The 22,521-nt window shown below is 35.9% G+C and overlaps 1 protein-coding gene across 1 annotated transcript in view; it reads right to left on the reverse strand.

Moving 5' to 3' along the window:
• Positions 1-22,521, reverse strand: part of PEX7 (peroxisomal biogenesis factor 7) — a 72,499-nt gene that overhangs the window by 10,752 nt on the left and 39,226 nt on the right. The window contains exon 9 of the mRNA XM_074368295.1: positions 4,014-4,113. Coding sequence (XP_074224396.1) covers positions 4,014-4,113 — 100 coding nt within the window. The remainder of the gene's footprint in view (positions 1-4,013; positions 4,114-22,521) is intronic.

The raw sequence follows: 22,521 nt of genomic DNA on the forward strand, positions 1-22,521 counted from the left end.
GAGCTGGAACTGGGGAAGGGTTTACAGCTGGGGGAAAACAAGCACCTGTTATACAATTTTAAACTAAAAATTATGCAATTACAAGAGCATCAAAGAGGAAACAACAGGGACTAATGCCTGAGGACACTGGATGCTTCTGGCACATGTTCTTTTCAACTCTAACGCTAGTCTGTGACAGATGCAGAAAATACCACCTCAGATTAAAGGTAAACAGGATGGATATTCTAACTCCCAATAATGCTAGTCATCTTCTAAACTCTGATTTTCTAATCTCATACTGAAACTTTAAAAATGTTATCCACTGTCAACCTTTAAGCCTGATATCTAAGATTGTGGGAACAGAAATTTGAATCAAAACATGAGCTGAATTTTTTTAATGATACTCTATTTTTTGTTGTTTCTTTATTATTTTATTTTTTTAGATTGAGATAGAACTGACATATAACATTAGCTTCAAGTATACAATATAATGATTCAATATATATAGAGAGAGCTTGTATTGTTTTTACTAAAACATCAATAAAGCCAAAGATACTTTAAAAAACACACCTACGGATCTAGTTTAAATCAGAACCAAAACTAAGCATCTTCCACTGAAACAAAATGAAAATATACAGTTTCTTCCACCCTATTTTAAGGAAAAATCTTTATAGTATCTACATGTTCCTATCATGAATAGAAAATTCATTCATTAAAGATTATGTTTACCAAGTATTTGGGAGTCCCAGAAGGTAAATTCATATATGTGGTATAACCACAACTATGAAAAATATGTACACAGAATGACTGGAACAGTAGTTACCTGGGAAAGAGAGAGGGATAAGACTCAGGAGGAAGCTGGAGTGGGCTTTCTGGGATGCTGGGAGTGTTCTATACTTAAACTAAATGGTGGTTACACAGGTATGGTGTCGCTTCTTGATAACTTATTCAGTTGTGCACTTAAAATAAGTGCATTTTGCAGTATAGGTGTTACACTTCACATAAAAATTCCTAAAGAAAGGACTGAAAGGAAATATATTAATATGGTGTAACAGAGATTCCTTCTAGAATGGCAAGACCATGGGTAATATTCTTTCTTTTAAATACAATTTCCCAATTTCATCATGGCAAAAAATGATAAATTTATTAAACATACAGAGTGGTATCTTGGAATGAACTAATAATGTCTACTTTAAAAGAGATTTAAAAGAGAAATAACTATCTTCCAAAAGAAACATGTAATGATATATAAACCTGCACCCAGCTTATATAATACTAAACTAAGTATCAATGAGCATTTAAAAAGAACAGAGTCGATACTGCAGAGTACAAAGTCAGGGATTCTAAAAATACATTAATACAGAAAAATCCCAATTATACAAATGGGTATATTACAGATCTAGAATCAGAAGCCTAAAAGCAGAAGAAAAAAAAAGGTTTCCAATTTAGAAATAATAAGGATAAGAGAGAAAAGTGAAAATGCCAGGACCATACAAGCCATGATCAGATGAAAAAAATTCAAAGCAAAATTTTCTGAAGTGAAAGATGACTTCAGCCTGGTTAACAAGAGAGGGCATAGAGCATTTCTCAGCAATTATCCTTAAAGAATGACCTCAGACACTTATTTGTCAAGTTTTAAACCTTTAAAGACAAGATCTTACATTTTGTCAAAAAGGGGTTATAATATAAGAATGTCTTTGGATCTCATTTTTCAGATCTCTAAGAAGGGAGAAGCTAAAAAGAAAATTATAAATACAAGAAAAATCTCTTTTAAGACAGGGAATATATTAAGACACAGAAGCCCATAAGTAATATCAACAAAGTCCCACAGTTCCACTCTTGTAAGATCATCACAAGAGATGATAAGTTTTTGAAAGTAGATGGAAAGGCACTTTCTAAGAGGTGAGAGAAAGCTATTTCCTAAGAAAACAAACAGAAGAAAGAGTAAAATTAAATCAGCATGCAATTAGTAAACTTGATTACATATTTGTGAGAATGAAGGATAAATATGTCAAAAATAAACTACCAACTATACCAACAAAACATTAATGTGGTAGATTTTAAATGGCTACGAATTCTTTGCAGCTACATCCATCAAGACGCAGAGTCTCTCGTTCGCACTTTGAATCTGAGCTGGCTTTGTGACTTGCTTTGCCACAGAAGGAATGCTGTGTGACTTCGAAGTCCAGTCCCAAAGATACCTTACAGATTTTGCTCTTGCCCTCCTGGAAATCTACAACTGCTAATTGAAGAAGCCTGGACTCATCTGGAGACACGTGGCTCAGAAGACAACCAGTGCTACACCCTACACACGTGCATGAGGCCACCTAGCACTGTTTAAGCCAGATGACTGGAGCCACATGAGTGACCCCAGGTGAGACCAACAGACCAACTGGCCTCAGTTCTTTTGAGCTTAGCCCAAATTGCTGACTCACAGAATTGTGAGCAGGAAAACTGTTGTTTAGTCCACTAAGTTGTGGGGGAGTTTGTTATATAACAATAGATAACTGAGACAAAATAAGTGAGAGAAAAATAGGACTAAGAACTTGATTCTTATTTCCCCTAGAAAGAAGTTTAATGTTACTTGGTAAAACTATACATTAATAATTTAAATAATCCAAATATATGACAATGGCACTCTCCAAGACCTGGGTGAGGGACTGCCATGTGTCGGGGAGGCACACGTGCTGCCTCAGGTCACAGTCTGGGGATCAGAGAGATGGATTAACAGAAATACATGAGAAGAAAAGGGTCTATCTAGAATTCTTTCTTCAGCACTGCCATGTTTCAATAGGTACATTACAACTTTTTTTTGCAATTGGAATAGCAAACAGGTATTATTTTTTAAATTATTTTTTATTTTATTTGGGGAGGGAGGTAATTAGGTTCATTTATTTATTTATTTTTAATGGAGGTACCGGAAATCGAACTCAAGACCTTGTGCATGCTAAGCAGGCATTCTACCACTGAGCTGTACACTCCTCCTGATTATTTTATTTAAAAAATCATCTATAATAAATATTTTTCTCAGAAAAGGAGCTAGTTCACTTAAAGCACACTGTATTAACGTTAAAGATAACGCCATCTCATCCACTGTGATTTCAGTTCTCTTCTTAGATGCTATTAAGTCATTTTCAAACAATTATTCTAATGTTAATGAGAATAATCTAACGTCTAATGAGAGTATTTTAAACTCAGAATTATGTCTTAAATTCTTAAAATAAAAAGAAACCCATGTATTCATTTAAATTTAAGAGCACAGTCGTAAGAAATGGAATTTGCTTTTTGTCTAACTTCTAAAATGTATCATAAATGCATAACTTCTTAGTCATACTGTAGAATTTCCATGTTATTCTGTTTCATTTGTATGTCAGTGTTTTCACATAGTCTGTATTGCAAAGTATCTAACCACTCAACATAGTCTAGTGTTTCTGAGCTGAGTTTACAATTTCTAAAACTAAAATGACTTTTTAAAAAAAATCTGAAGAATATTTAAAATTCAAAATATTGACTCTTAAGTTCTCAAGAGAATAAAAGGGGTAAAATAGGAAGTTTTTAAATTAAAGCAGGAGCCACTCTCCTCTGCTTTGTTCCCCATGTGAAGCCTCTCTTCCAACACAGGGTAACAGTCCTGAGGGGAAAATGACCTGCAGTCACCCCAACTGCTTAGTGGCGCAGCTGAAACCAGGACCACACGTTCTTGACTCCCATCAACCACTGGGGACAATCCTCCCCTATTCCATTCTTCTCCTGTTACCCTTTCCATTGGCAGAGATCTACATGTTAGGCACAATACTTTGGGGGAAGTTTCCTTTTCCTCTCAGAAAAGCCAGTCTCTCAAGAGGAGAGAGGAACGTCAAATTTCTGGTTATCTCTTCTTCCCTAGTATTTCAAATGCTCAAGGTTATTAAGTAAATGTACTCTGCCCTGCCCTAAAGGTAACAATTTTGTTCATAAAAGCAACACATGCCACACGTAGAGCTATTTTGTAAACTGTATGGGTAGAAAAAAACATGAGGTGATTGGCCCATTACCTGAGTAGGACTCTGAAGACTTAAATCTAAACCACAAGTAAATTCTGTATGATGTTCCACTGTTTCAAGAAGAGGGTCAGGCTTTGAAAAGTTCCAGAATCTGTGAATACAAAGAAAAAGAAATAATTTAAATGCTAAAGCTACCAAAATTTTTATCCAAGAAAAAAGAAATACTTAACACAGCAAGGATTCTATCAAAGCAGGTTCAATTCATAAATGCAGAGCCCCACTATTAATCTACATTAAAAATTTAATAAAGAAAAAATATGCTCTATTCTATTGTGCACAAAAAAAAAAACCAAAAACAAAATGGAAATATTAAACAGTCTCCCCTTATAAAAGTTTATCAAATTCCCATTAGTATACCTTGTAGGATGGAAGCATAACAAATTTTAGTTAATTGTTGCTTTTTAAAAATATTGTACAAGGACATTTGAAATGAGAGATGCTAGGCTTCTGTAGCAATTTCTAAAAGCATTCATGGCTGTAAAATAAGGATACTGGATTACATGAACTCTAACACTTCGTGTTTTTAAACACTACTTCATTTCTCTACAACTGACATGAAAAGATGGTAGGTTTAATTTTCATTTCAACAGCAATTCTAAGTCTTTAAAAAGAATCCGTTCTCTTATGAAAACCTCTAATTCTGAAACTACCTTTTTTTTTTTGAGGCACAGCCTTTCTTACAGATTCCACATCAATGTAATTTCTAGAGTCAAGTAAAACTGAAATATGTTTTCCTGAGCCAGTATTAAGTATTCTATTTATCCTCGATAGACTGGGAATGGTAATATTTACCATGATATACCTCTGATTTCTACTGTACAGAGAAGAATTTGGCCCTATTTTCAAAGCACAAAATAGTACTTTATTTCTAAAGCTTTATTTGCTGATCATCTTTATTACTTGACTCTAAACACATTACAAAAATAGCACATTCAGAATCATAGAGTCATACCCAATTCAGCCTCCCTAATGATCCACAACATGGAACACACCGAAGGTTTAGCAGATCTCTTTGAAAGAGTAAATATACAGAACCAACAGTCAGTTTGTTTAACCTGGTGCTATCATTTCCCTAATAAATACAGAGTTGGTCTTATTAAGTTTAAAAAGGACTGTTGCTATGGATAATCCACTGTGTGGGTACCAGAGAGGCAATGAATAAATAGCTCATTTATCAGATTACTGAAATCTACACAATATTTAAGGAGAATGATTTTACTTTTGAAAATTTGTTTGTCCAAACAAATAAGGGAACAAGCTGCAGTCTTTCTCAGAAATCATAATAGTGGTCTCTACTGTCTTTGCATTTGTTCCTCTGGGTCTAGAGACAGAAATTGTACTGAAATCTAATTCTCCAGATCCTGATAATGTTTATATAAGCAAAAGCAAATATGTAATTGTGTAATTTCATCAGCTATTCACTGATTTGCATTATTTGAAACAATAATCAAATGATTTTGTATATACTTGCTATGCTCCAAAAAATATTCAAAATGGTTTTTAAAATGTGCATTTAATAGGGTAAAAAAAATAAGTTAAAGGGAAAATAAGGGTAGAAAAATAAATTCAAACCTGCAATGAGATTGGCAAACAAAAATACATTCATGAAATTATATCCACTTGACAAGTTGGAACTTGAGATGCTAAGCTTTCCAGCAGCCAAAGGAGAAGGGGAGAAATAATCAGGCCCTGAATTCATAGTGTCTACAACCAAACTGCTCTTGGAAATCTCAGAAGGAAATTCACCCTTGGGAGTTCACAGAGGAGAAACCCTATGCTTAGGTAATAAAGAGCACCCTCAACATCTCTTCTTAAGGAAACCCAGAAATGGTGTTTCCTGGGCTGCTGCTCATGGCATCACCCCAAAGGGCAGTTTAGCAGAATCATTCCACGGGAAGGCCAATTAAACCCAGGTACTAGCTCTCTGAATTCATTTGGGATTTAGATTTTATTTCAGTTGAATGGATTTAAAAACTCTTTAGACATATCATAAAAATTGATTTCTTTTAGTAGAAATTTTTTTGTATCCCGATTTTTAAAAATCTTTTAAGGTTTTTGGTTTTGGTGGGGAGTGATAAGGTTTATTTATTTATTTTTAGAGGAGGCACTGGGGATTGAACCCAGGACCTCGCGCATGTTAAACATGTGTGCTACCACTTGAGCTATACCCTACTCCTAGTAGAACTTTTTAAAGATAATAAAAAGCAACAAGGATTCATTTATACCCTCCTGAAAAGTTCCTCGGAAGCAGTTTTTATTGTTATTTTGTTGTTTTAAGCTGGTCAAAGGATAAGGCTACACTGAAGACAAGATACGCAGCAGGGCTTATGAAAATTAGGATACCCATTAAGGAAACAGGTGTGAAACCATCCAACTTTAGTTTGAACAAGTGTGATAAGTCACACATGCAGGAGAGCTGAAATTCTCCCAAAAAGGTCAATTTGAATTTGTTTTAATACATAGCTTTATGGGCAATCAAGGCCCCATCCAGGTCCACACCACAGATTCACACACATCCTCATTTTAACCTAGGAAAAACTATCACATATTTATCTGCATTTTGCAAAAAACTCACCAAACAAAATGCATGCTAAAACTCTCAGGTTAATGTTTGGTGACGGGAGGGCTGATCTATTGAATGACATAAAAGTGCCATTGGCTGTTACACCATTTCACAGCTCTGACAGAAATTACATAATACACAAACTGTATATTACCGCAAAAATGATGAGGTTCATTCCCAACAGAATGGCTGACTAGGTGCCTTGACCAACACTTACTGAAAAAAAACCAAAATCCTATATAATATAGAAAAATAAATAAACACTACAAAAACTTCATAAAAGTGTCAGTGAGGAACACGCAGGTAAAAACTGCGCGAACACAGTAACCCAGAGCAGGACACAGAACAATGAAGCCAGCTTTTGCTTGAGAGGATCTGCTACAAAGGGAGAATCCGAGCTTCCATTTTCTTAACCTCTAAGGGCTCAGGGGCCAGGAAAATCAGAAAAATTAATATTAATAATTTAAATACAATTTTCAGGAAATTAAAATGTCTTATCAAAAATAGCAAGTTGAATATAGTAAGTTACTAAGCTAAATAAGCTGAGAAAACCAAATTTGAGCAAGGTGACTACACACAGTAATTTGTTTTTTAATCGCTAATGGCTTTTTTTAATAACAAAAGAAAAGTATCTATTTCTTTCCTCCCTCCCACCATTGTTAACAGTCTGACGTGTACATGGCCAGAATTTTTCTGTCCATCTCCATTCAAGTTCCAACAGGAAGGGGTGAACTGTAAGGAGGAGGAGAACTTTTCTCCAGGTTTGTCATGACTGTGATCAAGGGAGTGGGCAAGGTCTCCTTGCCATCTCCCTTGGGACTCCAAGGTCCCGTTAAGCCTGTATTTCTGAGAGCCTTCAAGTGCCTATCATGCAAGCAAAATGGGCTCTTTTTAACTGAGAGAAGTCAGGCTACATATATCATTCACTGGTCAAACAAGGCATATTATCTTTAAGTGGAATGTTTGTTCTGGTCCAGCACATATACTACTTGGTGCCTTTTTGTCTCTTTGCTGATGAAATCACTGACTAAGCTCTCATGGCAAGTAAATATACTGGACAGGCCTCCAGTGATTAAAAACATTACAGAACTATAGGAACATTTTTCATTTAAATTGGAGATGGAAAGAGAGAAAAATTAATCACAGTACAATGTCTGGGTTGAGTTCCTTTTGGCCTTTTGACTCCACAATTCTTGAACACAGCAAGTATGCAGCACTGTGTCAAAAAAAAAATCAAAACTATTTCAAAAATTAAGCTGAAATTACTTTTTACTTTATTAAAATGTGATTTGAAATCTCTAGATTAATGCTTTTGAAATTTAGCCAACAGATGAATTCAGCAGAAGGTTTAAAATATTTTTCAAGATTCTTCCTTTTCCTTTCCTGTTCCCAACAGTTAGTTATTAATTCTTTGAGTCTTTTCTAACTACAAGAAAAAGATGGGGAGATGTTTTGACAACTTTTCAATGCCTTACATGTACATTAATTTTAATTAGTTATTAATTAGTAATTAAGTAGTTGTGAGGTTTTTGTTTTCACCTTGCCCATAATTTAATTTTTTTTAGGGGTCAGAAGGCATTTTAGGTCCTTTATAAGTGACTCGTGGTCATCTTGTGTTTTTAAAATTTTAAGCAAACTGCACCATTATAATTCCCTCTGTTTGCACTGTTTGGGTCTAGCAGTCTCTAGAGTAATAAGCAAAAATGTCACCACAGATTTTTTTCTCACTATTTAATTATTCATTCATTCAACAATTTATAAGTCCTAGAAGGTACAAGCACCAGAAGCAAGAGAGACCTGGCCTCAGCCCTCCTGCAGCTCACAGTCCAGTGAGATAGACTGACATCAAAAAAAAAAAAAATCACAAAAACACAAATGTAACTGCAATTGACAAGTCCCCAAAAGACAATGCAGAATGATGTAAGAAGTCCCGAGGAAGTGACACTGAGCTAAAATCTGAAGGTGGAGGAGTTAGCCCCCTTGTCAGCAAGGAGCCTGATGGTATGAGACAGAGAAGGCCTGAGAGGCTGGGGCAGGGAGAGGCCAAGAGCGCTACACAAGGCAAGTAGGGCTGGGTCACATGCAAAGGCCACTTGTAGGCCATGCAAAGAATTTGGGGTTTACTCTTACATGTTAAAAACAACATCAATGACAAAAACAAAAAGGCACTGAAGGGTTTTAAGCGGAAAATTTACATACCCAGCTTTGTTGTCTTAAAAACAATTTTTTTAAGTAAACTTTAAAATTTTTAGAATAGTTTTAAATTTACAGAAAAATTGTGAAGATAGTGTAGAGAGTTCCCATATAGTATGATCTCATGCAATACAGTCAACTTTGCCTCTTAAAGGTGTCTCTGGCCACTGTGAGAAGAAGAATAAACTTGAGGCCTCAGGAGTGAGTGTGGGGAGATCAAGGGTCCAAAGAGAGAATAAAGCAGCTTGGATTTAAGGTTTAGTAACAGTGATGAGGGAGAAAGGTTGATGGACTGGAGATACATATATTGAGGCAGAAGAATTAATAGGACAGACAAAATCAAGAATGATTCTCATGATTCTGGCTTCTATCAGAGTACTTACAATACCCCCATGCATTTATTTATTTACAGATCTATTTTCCTATAATAGGCCCCAAGCTCCTTGAATTCAGGGACAGGATCCAATTCTTTGTACCACTTGCATGTATAAAAGTGTCTGACTCATGGACACCCAAAGAATGTTTCATGAATGCGTTAATTTAAAAATTAAGTGAGGATATTAACTACAAGGTAAATAAATAACAAAGGCCAACCTCACAAATAAGGTAACTTTTAAATCACCTATAGGCATGGTTCCCAAATGATGGACCAAAGACTCATTATATCAGACATTCAGAAAATACACCTTTCACAGCTTTGTTGAGGAATTTCTTCCTGAAAATTCCAATTGAGTAGATCTGAAAGAAATCCAGAAATTTCTCCCCAGGAAATGTTGATGCTCAACTAGCCAGGTTTGGGAGTCAACATCTAAAACAGTACTTCTCAAACTTCTCTCAACACATACAGATTTGGTAAATTCCCATCAGGAACAACAGACTTCAGGCAGAGGTGGGGTAAGGGGAAAAGCCAACAGCATTCTCAACCTTAACTAGATTGGAATCAACTGCGAAACTTTTTTAAAAACACTGATGTGTGGACACTATTTCTAGAAATCCTGATTCAGTTGGCCTGGGGTATGCCACGGGTATTGAATGGTGCAAACATTCATTCTCTGGGTGACTGTAATGTGCAACCAAGGTTGAGAACCTTGGACCTGGGTGGGGAGCGTTACTCAATAATTGAGAATCAATGGTCTAGACCAGTGGCTCTCAAACTTAAGTTTGCATTAGAATCACCTTTTGGGCTTGTTAAAAACCCAGATTCAGAAGGTCTGGAGTGTGGCTTGAGAATCTGCTTTAGAAACAAGTTCCCAGGTAAAGCTGGCCCACACGTTGAGAATCACTGGTGGGGATAAACGACCGGCAAGAAGTTAGTAACACACTGTTAGTGTATTGATAGTTATTAGTTCCAGCTTCCCAATAAAAAAGAAATAAGATGATCCAAAAGTGAGTTCTCACTTGACCCAATCCATCCTTGGCAAGAAAGACTGACACAGTCTGCACAGTGCTTTCCCATTATCTGATACTGCTTTTGATCAGCACAAGCACTTTTCAAGGTAGACATAAAGGGTATAGTTATTCTCATTTCAGAGTTGAGAAGAATACGGTTAAAGAAATGAAGCAATTCATGGTGATGCAGCTAATTAATAGCAGCCCCAAAGCACGAACTTTACTGGCATCATGTCCAGTACCTTCTACTGAAAGATGCTACCATTCCCTTTAACTCTAGGTCTGGGCCATGAATCTGGAATATAGCTGGGAAGAATCCTGAATTCTTCGAGTAGTTTTGATTAACACCCTGAAAATTCAAATGAACCTGGACCAAGTCAGGCATTCCCCCCAAATTTCTCAAACTACATAGAAAATTTTATAAGCCAAAGCCCATGCCAAAACTCCATTAGTCTGTCAAGTTACATTCAAAACCAATACCCTTAGGAAATCATGAATTAGAATAAATCTGCACTCCCATGGCAAGGAGTTTAGGAATTTTCCTTCCTCTCTTCTAATGTTTTTATGTACGTACTTACTGCATCATCTCATCTACTGTGCTGTCTCTTCCTAACTTAGGTACCACTCAACTGATCAGCTCTTTTTGTAACCTCAGAGATTCCCATCCTTTTGAAGTGAATACCCTCTGAATAGAACACATTAACCCATGGGCTTATTATTTTATCATCTGTATCACTCTGGAGGATTAAAAATAGATATTGTAGACTATAAAACAATTCTGAAAATACCTACAGCTTCATTCATTAATTCAAAAATATTTATTGAATGCTAATGCTCATTTTATTTGCATGATTAGGTTGAAGAGTTTGGGTTTTTTGGTTTTTGGAACTGGTAATAACAAAAATTAAGTTTAAAACAGAAAAACACTAATTGCCTGCTAAATGAAGAACATATGATTAATTTTGAAGAATTACTTAACAATTTTCAAAGATGACTTTTAGAACAGTCAATCACAGGTATCCAGAAACTATACCATATTTATAAACTTTTGGGGTTAAAAATGATAAAATTCTAGAGTTAAGCTTCTTTCTCAAAATGAATTAATAATATTTCAATTAAAACTTTAATTAGATCAGTATTTTAGAGGGACTGACTCCACTTCATCACAATAAACATTAAGCCCAGGAACCACATACCACAAAGCCCAGAGTACTTTGACAAATTACAGAAAACCATTAGCTGATAGAAGGCTTGTTCTGGGAGCATTTATGGCTGTGATCCACAGGGATCGAGGGTGACTTTCTGAAGAATGCCACCCCTCAACAAGAGGAAATAAAGGAAAAAAGAAAAACTCTCACTGGGTTTGTTTACTGCTTACTGGTACAAATTAAAGAACCATGAAATAATTTTGCAATAAGGTTTCAAACAAATTTCTGACTGAAAAATAAACAAAATGGTAAGAACTCTATCTACTCGTGAAACAGTATCAGTATCTCAGGGATAAGAATAGTCCATGTGCATCTGAACTGTAACTGGTACCAACATGGAGCTCCCTAGAACAAGAGTGTTCCACGAGTGCAGACGATCAGAAGAGGCTGCCGCAGAAAACTCCACACCTCAGTGCCGAAGAACACTAAACTTGTAGCAGCTGCCTGCCTACGCGCTGGTCATTTATTAGCTATATCACCATGAAATACTTAATGTTCTCATCTCCGCAGCTAAGCATTTGTGGATAAACCCACTCAAGTTGTCAGGTGATAGAATGTCTGCACAGATTACAAGGATCTCCTTTGTTGAACAACTCTCCTCAGTGTGCGATGGATACAGTGATGGGGGGTAAGGGGGAGAGGAAGACAGACACCAATAAAGGTGGGAGAGAGAAAAACAGACAGAGCAGACCAAATAATTCTGTTTCTTTTCTAGTGAGAGGGCATGAAAGCTTAAGGGAAAAACAGAAAAAAAAAAAAATTAGTCTGCAGAAAGAGGAGGAACGAGAAATCAGGCACTTGGAGTAAAGCAGTTTTGGTGCTTCCCTGCAGTCCTGCTGCCCTCCTGCCCTTGGGCTCTGAGGGATCGCATATTCTCAGAAATATCCCCCTTTTCTATTGAAGCTAGCTCAAGATCTTTTCTGTTGTACATACAAGCGCACGTGCACGCACACACACTCACACACCCAACTGTGGCGAAGGAAAAGGAACACTGCTGAATTTCATTTAAGATGAAAATAGAGGAATAATTACTGGCCTTTATTCTCAGTATAATTCATTCTATTAGGGCAAACCTCTAAAAATTCAATTTTAGAATCTTCAGTGTTGCCACATTCTAGACTGGGGTTTCAGGACAGACTTCCAGGGTGAATTATTTATACCTGAGTTCTCAGGGGACAGAGTAAACTACTAACAGCTGGCAGCTGGTACCCAGTTGTTCTAAATAAAGAGACTTACTATGTGTGCAAATCACTAAGAGAGGAAAACGCTGAAGTTCTCTGCTCTCTGACTTTTTTCTTAAAAATCATAATTGCACAGACTCGAGTCCCTTACTTCCTCAAGGTTTATGCCAATGAACAGCTGCGTCCTGCCGCACCTCCTCAACCCTTCACCTCAGAGGCAATCATTTTAAATTCTTTCAGCTGTTTCTTCTGACATTTCACTCTATTCCTAAATAATACACTCAGATAATGCATTAATTATTTTCACTTTCAGATTTTATCTTTTGACTTCGTACTATGGAAGATGGGGCAAAGCAACACGTACATTAGAAAATATAAATACATACAACAAAATCCGCTCGGCTGCCTTACTGACACTGCACAACAGAATTTTTAAATTATAATGCAAATTAACTGACAAAATCCTTAAATTTTCTGTTGGAACTAATCAGCACAATTCAAAGTTCAAAGCAGTGACTTCTGCATTAAAGCGAAGGCTTAACATTCCTCACTCCTTTTAGATCTATTTCTTCATGTGCCTGCATTAGGTTATGAATTAGACATGGATATGGTGTGATTCTTAAAGAAAAATGTTAGTACTAAATAATTCTGAAAATGTTCTGCAGTTATAAATCAAGGTATTTAAAATCAAGTTTTACAAATTTCTCTCTAATTAATGTATGTTGTTTCATTTTATAGGAAATTATTTTCATTTGTCACCTGGTATTTAACTTGAAAATTATGCTTCACTTCATCAAAAGATCTTTCCAGCATGACCATAATTACCTTAAGAATTTTCTAATTTAAACAAGGAAAATGGAAAAATTCTTTGGGGACACACAGAAAAACCAATATATCAACAAACTTGGGAGTTATTTGTTCATACATACAAATACCTTAACCATTAAGTATAGAAAGCTTAACGAGATTTATCAATAGAGTACATATTACAATTGATTGTAGAAAAAAATAAAAATATCTATCTGTAACTTTAATCATCAGGATACCAATAAAATGATTCCAAATTTGTAAAATTATAAAATTTTGCAATCTAGTCAATACTGACTTAAACACAAAAGAAAAGCAAGTTTTCTCCTCGAAAAATATCATTTTCTTATCTCAATAGGACTTCCGCTTTAAATTCAGTTTTATTAATTACTACTTCAGACATAAAGTGAAAACCTTATTTCAATACAATTGTTTGCAGGCTTTTAAGGTCAGTGTGACTAAAGGGTATCATAAATTTTCATATAATTTACATTCACTTATATTTACAAACATTCATTTAGTATATCCATGCCCTGGGAACCAGGGACAAAGCAATGAAACAGACAAGTCCTACCCTGTAATCAGGCAACATACTTTATTAACACAAAATGTATTCAGTACTACAATATCCTTGCAAGAACTAAACAAATGTGCGAATGCAAATATTCTCATTATTAAAAAAGAAACCAAAGATGACTACATTAAGATGCTTTCTTAATATGAGTGATGAAGTTTGGTGAACGTTTGCCACAAAGCAAAAAATGTGACAGAGTTACAAAGACATTTATATCTAGGATTCCTGAAAGGCACAGAACATTAAACAACTCTTTGATCATTTGAAGAATTTAATTGTCATTCCTACAGATGTTAACAATTAGCATCATATCATTAGCCAAACAATATCTTGTGGTTTGAGGAACAAGTAGAGGAATTAAAAGCACCTATCTCAAAAGATGAAGTAAAATGATCACTTGAAGCTGCATAGGAGCTCACATTCAGCCACGTTTCTTGCCTATTTACTTTGACTGACCTTTTTTTGTGAGTAAGGGGGACTAGGTAAAGTTGAAATGAAAGGTTTGTGAGACAGAGTACATATTCAGCTATACTATCTGTTTACTTTGGCTGACCTTTTTTTATGGGGAAGGGGAAGAAAAAGAAGTATCTGCTTGTAGAAATCTCTGTGCTAATAAACATAAGGATCAAAAAAAGCCCATCAACCACACCAAAGTTAAGACACTTACTGTATAAAGGCAAATCCCACAAGAGTAAATGTGACAACGATAAAAGGTATTTCTGTATCTGCTGCTTTGTTAAAGGCTTTGAAATTTACTACAATCCAACTAGAGGCCATTTTCACACTTATGCAACAAAGTAAAGCTATCTATCTTATTTTACAATTAAGCATTATAATTAACTATCACATTTATTAGAAGGTAGTAATAGTAAGAAGCATTTTCAGCACATTACTTTACACGAGCAAATGCAGCTTACTTTTCTCTCGAATGTTTTTACTTTGAAAATTACCAACCCTCAGAAAAATTCAAAGAATAATACATTGAACATCCATATACCCTTCATCTAGATTCACCAATTGTTAAAATTTTGCCACATTTGCTTTATCTTTCTCTAAACATACACATATAAACTATCTCTGCTGAACCATCTAAAGATAAACTGCAGACATCATGACTTGAGTGGCTTTTTGTGATTCTGCTTGTTTTTAGCAATTTTGATTAGAAATATGAGAGTATATATCTATAGTGATATGGCACTGAGTACAAAGTTTGAAGAACATATTTGTGAATGAAAAAGAGAAGGAAACGAAAACTGACACAGGCCCAGCACTCTGTGAACTGCCTTGTATATACTGATACTTAAATCTCATAACAATGTATTTTATGAGAGAGGAATCAACAGCTCAGAAATTATTCAGGCTTAATAAGAGACTATATATAACAATAGATAATAATGGCAAATCCAGGATTTTAAGCTGTATCTCTTTTTCTGTTACAGCCTGCAGCCTCTCTAAGAAACAATTTTTACAAATATATAGATAATATATAATAATTTAGAGGAAAAGACAGGTTGCAATAGAGTACAAGTGGTCACGTGGTTATGGATTTGACTAAAAGGACCCACACACGGTCAGCTTTGCATAAGGTACCTACTGTCCTGGTTCACGCTGCACCATATTCACAAGGCACACTTCCCCACCTCACCTTGACTGTGCCACTACAATTTCTACTCAAAAAGCAACATAACTATGTTATTCAAGTAACGCTAGGTAAGGCATGAAGGATGAATACTCTCCTTACAGTACCTGCATTTTAAAATAGGAATCTTATTGTTACTATTTATATTCTCACTTAAAATATCTGCTATTTCTTTGAGCACTTACTATGCGCCAAGAGTGTTTATACATACTTTCCTTTAGTCCTCTGAACATCTCCAAAAGGCAGTTATCATTTCCTATATTTCACAGGTAATAAGTGGAGGAGCCAGTCTCTCACCTCAAGTCTAACTGACTCGTAGCCTCATATGCTCACCCCACCACACAGGGGGTTTCTAACCCACAGAACTTTCCTCTCTGTCTCCCCAGAGCAGGGGAATGGGAGGGGCAGGACTGATTCTAAGTAAACTCTCACCCCACCCTTTACTTTTCTCTTACCTCTTTATTAATTTGGACCTTTATTAAATTATAATTTATGAGTAGAGATTTAGAAAAAGTGAACAATTCTATTGTATCTGGCACTTAAATATTCTTTCTGAATAAAACGTTACAAAGTCTTAGTCTTACATTGTGCACTCTAATCCCTCCCAGTGAACCCTTAGAATTATATAATTTTAAGTTGAACAATATTGGGTTTTTTTTCTGGGGTAAATCCCATATATATCTTCAAACTCAAGTATATTTTAATAACATGGTAATATAGTTCACTTAAAGACAGATCATCTTATTTATATTTACTATAATAACACTGCACTTATTTAGGAATCTGACTTTTGGAAGGAACAATAAAACAGGAAACCAAAAAAATACAGAAAAGTGTGTATATGGGATAAATGGCTCTTTTCAAGTCTGTGAATTTTCTTAAGTGAGCAAATTAAAAACTGTACACACAAAAGCAGAACACTATGTGTGTATGACAGCTGGAAGTGGAGAAACATGAGGATAACACATAGAAAGTGAAAGAAAAAAACTATAAAGAAAATTTTCTGGGGTTGTAGTTCCTCAGGACAGGTCTACATTAGGCAGAATAGATCAAAAACTGGTAACAGCTTCAGCCATGGTCAGAGGCAGTCAGAATTTTGCTAAGGTAGATTTAAGACTGTGATCCTAAGTTATACCTCAAAGCTATGTTGTATATTAGATTTTTATTACTTATTTGGTGAAACAGAATGAGCTACAATACAGGTAAAGGAGTTAAAGCTTTTTCTTATTAAATATGATAATATATCCATGTAAGAAAATAATATGGAACTTGCATTTTATAATACTACAATATCCATCATGTCAGTTTGGATAAAATGCCCACTGTAAAAACTATTTTAAAAGCTTATAGCAAACTATAAATTGGCAAATAAGTGAAAACTTACATTTGAAGAGCTTATGGTACAGAAACTAGCCATACAGAATCAGAATCCAAAGTGATAGCTGTATAATTATCAGTGCTAAAAACTAAACAGATTACTGCTGGTCCTGTCTCAAAAAAATTTTTTTTGTTAAAATGATTTTTCTGGCACTAAAAATATCATCAATCCAATGAGATTTAAAATTCTTCAGAGGATAAATTTAACTCATGTCACATGGCATAAAAATCTACCCAAAATGCACCTTTTCTGACCTTTCCAATGAGTGGTCACACACACAAATAATGAGACTAAATTCACACAAGGCATTGGTATAATTAAAGTCATATTCTCAACATGTGCTGAGAGTTACAAATATGCATACCTGTGATACATACATTCAAAAATGAAGGTTTTTTCAAATAATTTTGGTTTCGATTTCTATTCATTTTCTTTTGCATGAGAAATTCTTTGATAATCCTATATTGAAACACAATTAGTAGCCTCCAGTTACATTTAGTATGAAGGGGGAACAGTAATTTAGTAGCTATAATGTATGTTAAGATTAAAATCCTATTTCTGGAAGAAAAAAGATGTTGCTTCTATACATTGCCAGTGAAGAAATTTGGTTTAAGTGTTTTTTTCTCCACTTCATATTGGGAAAATGTTTACCAATTTTGCAGGAAAAGAAGAATTTCAGGTTTAAGGCTTGCTTAGGGATAGTGTTCTCATTAACAGAGACAAATTATGTAGATAAATATGCAAGACTTGAAGAGGGAAGAAAGGGTAGAAATAATAAGTTTAGCATGAGATGAGTGTTTGGACACTCAGGTACCTGCATCCAGCAGAGAGAGGAGCAGGCAGCTGGAAGCTCTCAAGAGAGGTCAGAGCTGGAAAAGGGGAGTTGGCACTGGCACTTAGAATGGATGTGTCACAAAGCACTAAGCCAAAGACTGCCAAGTTCAAGGGGGAGAGAAAGTGATTCCATTATGAAGCATAAGAAACAAGGGTCAGGGGAGGATGAGAAAAACAAAAAAAGAACATGGAATCCCTGGGGTAGGGAGTTTCCAGAAGGAAGGTTTGATCAAGAATGTGGAATACAGCAGCACGGTCCAGTACGACAAGTGCTGGTAGGGGACTGGACATGGTATTACTGAGGTCACCGACAGCTTTTGCCAGAGCAGTTTCAGTAAAGAAGTGGGGCAAAGGCCAGCTGTGGGTTTAGGAGTAAATGGACACAGAGCCATAAGTGTCCAAGACCATAAGCTTTCAAGGGTCTATGGAAGTTATCTAAGAGCTGAAAATTAAAATCAATTTTTAATTAAGTGTATCTAAATTAACATTATTAATTGGTAAGTTTTGTATTAAACATTTTGTTCCATTTGAAAACAGTTTTTAGGTTAATTTTTTACTTCACAAAAATTTCTAAGTAAGCATAATAATTGCCTAGAAATCATAATTAATCATAAATGAGCCAGTCACTGCCAAACGACTTCAAAAGCTAAAGTATAAAAATCTTTTCAAGAGAATGAGCCCTATTTAATCTGTGATGTGGATCCATTGCATAGATTCAAACAATATGGGGTAAGATCTACGGAGAGCACCAGAGGACTGCAAAGGCCTTAATAAGGCCCTGCTGAATGGAGCTTAAGGTGACACTAAAAGCTTGGCTAAGAAGGAAAGAGAAGTTAAAGGAAAATACAGGATAAAGGAAGAACTTACAGGCTCAGGGGAAAATCAAGACAGAGTGGTAGACTGATGATACTGCAGAGAGAAGAGGTGATTTCATGGAACAAAGTAATGAAGGACATAGCAGTGTAGGGCCCAAGAGCGTTCATGTCCAAGGGTCCTGAACAGCAAAGGAGAAATGGATAGGTAGAGATTCAGAAACATTTACAGGCTTGCAGTGGAAATTGAGATAATTTGTGCTTGAGCCCTACAATTATACGTTGTTTTAAAGAGAGAGATGAGGTCTTTTAGCTGAAAGTGCAGGGAACAGGGTTGAGGAGGTGGCTTAAAAGAAGCAAAGGTTGGGAATCATGATGAAGAATTAGCCTAGTATTTTCAAGTATGCCCTCTGACGTAATTCTTATAATCACCTTGCGAGCTGTGAGGACAGATACTAGTAATTCTATTTTACATGTAAAGAAACCTGAACTCCTAGTTACATAGAAAAATTATCTATTCCAATGTATTTTTAAACTATGTTAAAGATCTCATATTACTTAATTATAATCTCAGTCTTTCCAAATGCTTACAGATACACCTATGATGGTTTTGATCTTGTAGTATGTCTCAAAACTATGACCTAAGCCATTTCTCTCCCCAGAAGCATCAAACATCTATCCACAATCTCATCTTGCTCAGGATTCAGGAAAGAAGCAAAGCCTCATTCTTGAGTGGAGAGAAATAATCTATAAAAATACTGACTCACCATGCCATATACCTGAAATTAATATAATATAAATCAACCATACTTCAATTAAAAAGTAGAAAGACTATGAAGACTCTCAGTCACAAACTGTAATGATTTCTGAGCATAGTTAGGTACCAACAAGATTTCAGTGTCCCAAAGTTCACATTCAAAAGCCCAGTCTTAACAAATATTCCTGAGACAAATGGACATCAACAAAGGTAAGGCATTTCCCAACTAGGTGCTTCGGGATACTTGAGTATGTAGATAAAACCGGGAGTTGTCAGTAGCATTAAGATCATAATGACAATTTTGAAAAGAAAAAATAGGAGTCACTAGGTTTTCCCCTTTAAGTAAAAACAGAACAGCAAAATGGATTTAAGATGTCCAAAGATTAATGCCCCTACCTCAGCCGTCAAGCCCTTGGCAATCAGTTTCAAACACCAGAAAAGTCTTGGAAATCCAACCCTTTTGAGCCCGAAAGTGATGCCACGTAAGAGAGAAGATTCCAAGTTCGCCCCTCATCCTGCTCAGCCCATCTGGGGGAGCTCACATTACTGGCTGCCCACATCTGGCTGACATCCTCTCCTGCGGTCTCTCTGACAAACTGCATGCTCTGGTTCTCCTCCTGTTTTGGGTGGGCTGTTCTCTTCTTCCTTCCAACATTAATTCTTTCCTAAAGAGGTTTTTTTTGCTCTTCTTTCTCTAAACCTATCTCCTTTTGATTTATTCATTCTTACAGACTAAACCATCAGTGAGCTAATGGCCTTTAAATCCATATTCACAGCCCTAACCTCCAGCCAATGATATAGCTCCTCAGATGCAGTTTGGAAAAGTTAGGATGGAGGTGGGGTGGGCGGTGGTGGTGAAAAATTGGTAAGTTTTCTCTGCTTGTTGGCCATGTTGCCATTTTTTGGCTCCATGCTAAAAATTCTATAATCACTCCATACTGTTTCATACAGACTATTAAAAAAAACAAAACCTGGTTATGGTATCCTTTTAATTGAGAGCTGGAAGCCTTAGTGTGATTATATTTCCCAGTCTGTCTGCCTGCTGCTTATATTGGATCAGTCAAAAAAAAAAAAAAAAAAACAAGCTAGAGTATATAATTTCTCCCAAGGCATTATTATAATTTATTCTTAGAAGTACATTCCATACAAGCAGTTACATAGCTTCTACCATATCAAATATGACTCAGAAGTAAAGGAGAGAGGAAGTCTGGGTAGTTGAAGCAATGAGGCCATGTAAATCCAAAATTCTTAGTGTATCCTCACAAAACCCAATACAGAACAACAAAAAGAACAAATAAAACCACACAAAACTCAGGCCTTCAACACATCCAAATTTATGATTACATGTAAAAAGAAAAACAAAAACAGAATCCTAATGGACATTCTCCCATGGGCTAGATCTAAGCCTTACTGGACAGCAAGAGGAATTAAGGAAAAACTGAGCAGAACAGAGAAGAGCTAGGATCAGGTCTAAAACTGATTAAAAGCCACTACCAGGGAAAGAACGCCCATCTCATGAGTGAAAATACTAAAAAAGCTTAACTGAGAATAGAGTACAGATTTTAAAGTGCATAGGACACAAAGAGGTATTTTAGAATGTTAATAGTGTAAAAGGGAAAAGAGGATTAAAAAAAAGGAGAGGTACCAACCCTAAACCATCAGTCTTGTACACGGATATGCAGAAACACATAAAGTCTTTATCTATTAAAAAAAAACATAAAAATAAAATGAATATCATAAACTCAAAAAATTCACCTGACAAAAGATCACTTCAAAAAAAAAAATAGCAAAGTCTAAGAAAATTGTGGTATAACATTCTAAACTGAATTAATATCTTCAAACAAGCATTTGGGGACGTGAAGGGATAAAAAAAAAAAAAACTTGACCTAGATCAGTGTAGTATAACATGAAATGTATTTGCTCTTTGTCCCCAGTTCCTGGCATAGAGCCCCTAGGACCCCTGGGATTTCCAGAATGATAGGAGTGTCTTTTATCATTCACAAAGATCCCCTTTTGAGCACACCTGAGTTTATGTTAGTGAGGTGACTGAGGATGGAGTCCTTCCAACAGTCTCATACTGGGACTCCTCACCAGAAAGACCAAGTGACTAGAGGGTTGTAATTTTCAGCCCCACCTACTGAACACCCAGGGAAGAAGAAGGGCTGGAAATTAAGCTCATTAGAACTCTTAAACAACCAGATTTGATGAGCTGTGAGGTTGGTGAACACATCCGCGTACTGGGAGGGTGGTGCACCCCGGGTCCATGGGGACAGAAGCTCCAGCACTCACGACCCTTCCCAACCTCACCCTCTACCACTTCATCTGGCTATTCATCTTTATCCTTCATAATATCTTTTATAATAAATTGGAAAATATAAGTAAATGTTTCCTTGAGCTTTGTGAGCTATTCCAACAAATTAACAAACCTGAGGAATGGCTCAAGGGAACCCCAATTTACAGCTAGTTAGTCACAAGTACAAGTGACAATCTAGGCTTATAATTGGCATCTGAAGTGCAGACAGTCTCATGGAACTGAGCTCTTAACCTGTGGGATATGATGTTATCTCCAGGTAGTGTCAGAATTGAGTTAACTTTGTAGGACTCACAGTTGGTGTCTGCTGAGAACTGGAGAATTTTTTGGTGTGCAGAAACCCCACACACATCTGGTGTCAGAAGTAAAGTTTTCCCCTTACAATCAAGAATTCAAAAACAAAGAAAAGAAGTTGGAGGGGAAGGGTATAGCTCAAGTGGCAGAGCACATGCTTAGTATGCACAAGGTCCAGGGTTCAATCCCCAGGATCGCCCCTAAAAATTAAATAAATAAATAAATAGACCTTCCCACATCCCCCAAATAAAATGAAATAAAGTATATTTTTTAAAAAACAAAGAAAAGAAGTGGACAAAAAAACAGAAAAAAAGTAAGATGAGCTAATTGGACACATGAAAGAAATAGCAGAAAAAGGCAAAGTGATATCAGAAATGAAGACAAAATTGCATGGTACCTAAGAATAAATTTACACAAAAATATAAGGGCATTAAAGACAGAAGAAACATAACCAAAGCAATGAAAATGAGATAAAGTAAAAAGTATCAGAAAGTGTTTGATACAGAAGACAACTAAGAGAGATTCAGTTTATGTTTAATTGGAGTCCCTGTAAGAAAGA

This window comes from Camelus bactrianus, chromosome 8 (genome assembly GCF_048773025.1).
Source record: "Camelus bactrianus isolate YW-2024 breed Bactrian camel chromosome 8, ASM4877302v1, whole genome shotgun sequence".
NCBI classification, from domain to species: Eukaryota; Metazoa; Chordata; class Mammalia; order Artiodactyla; family Camelidae; genus Camelus; species Camelus bactrianus.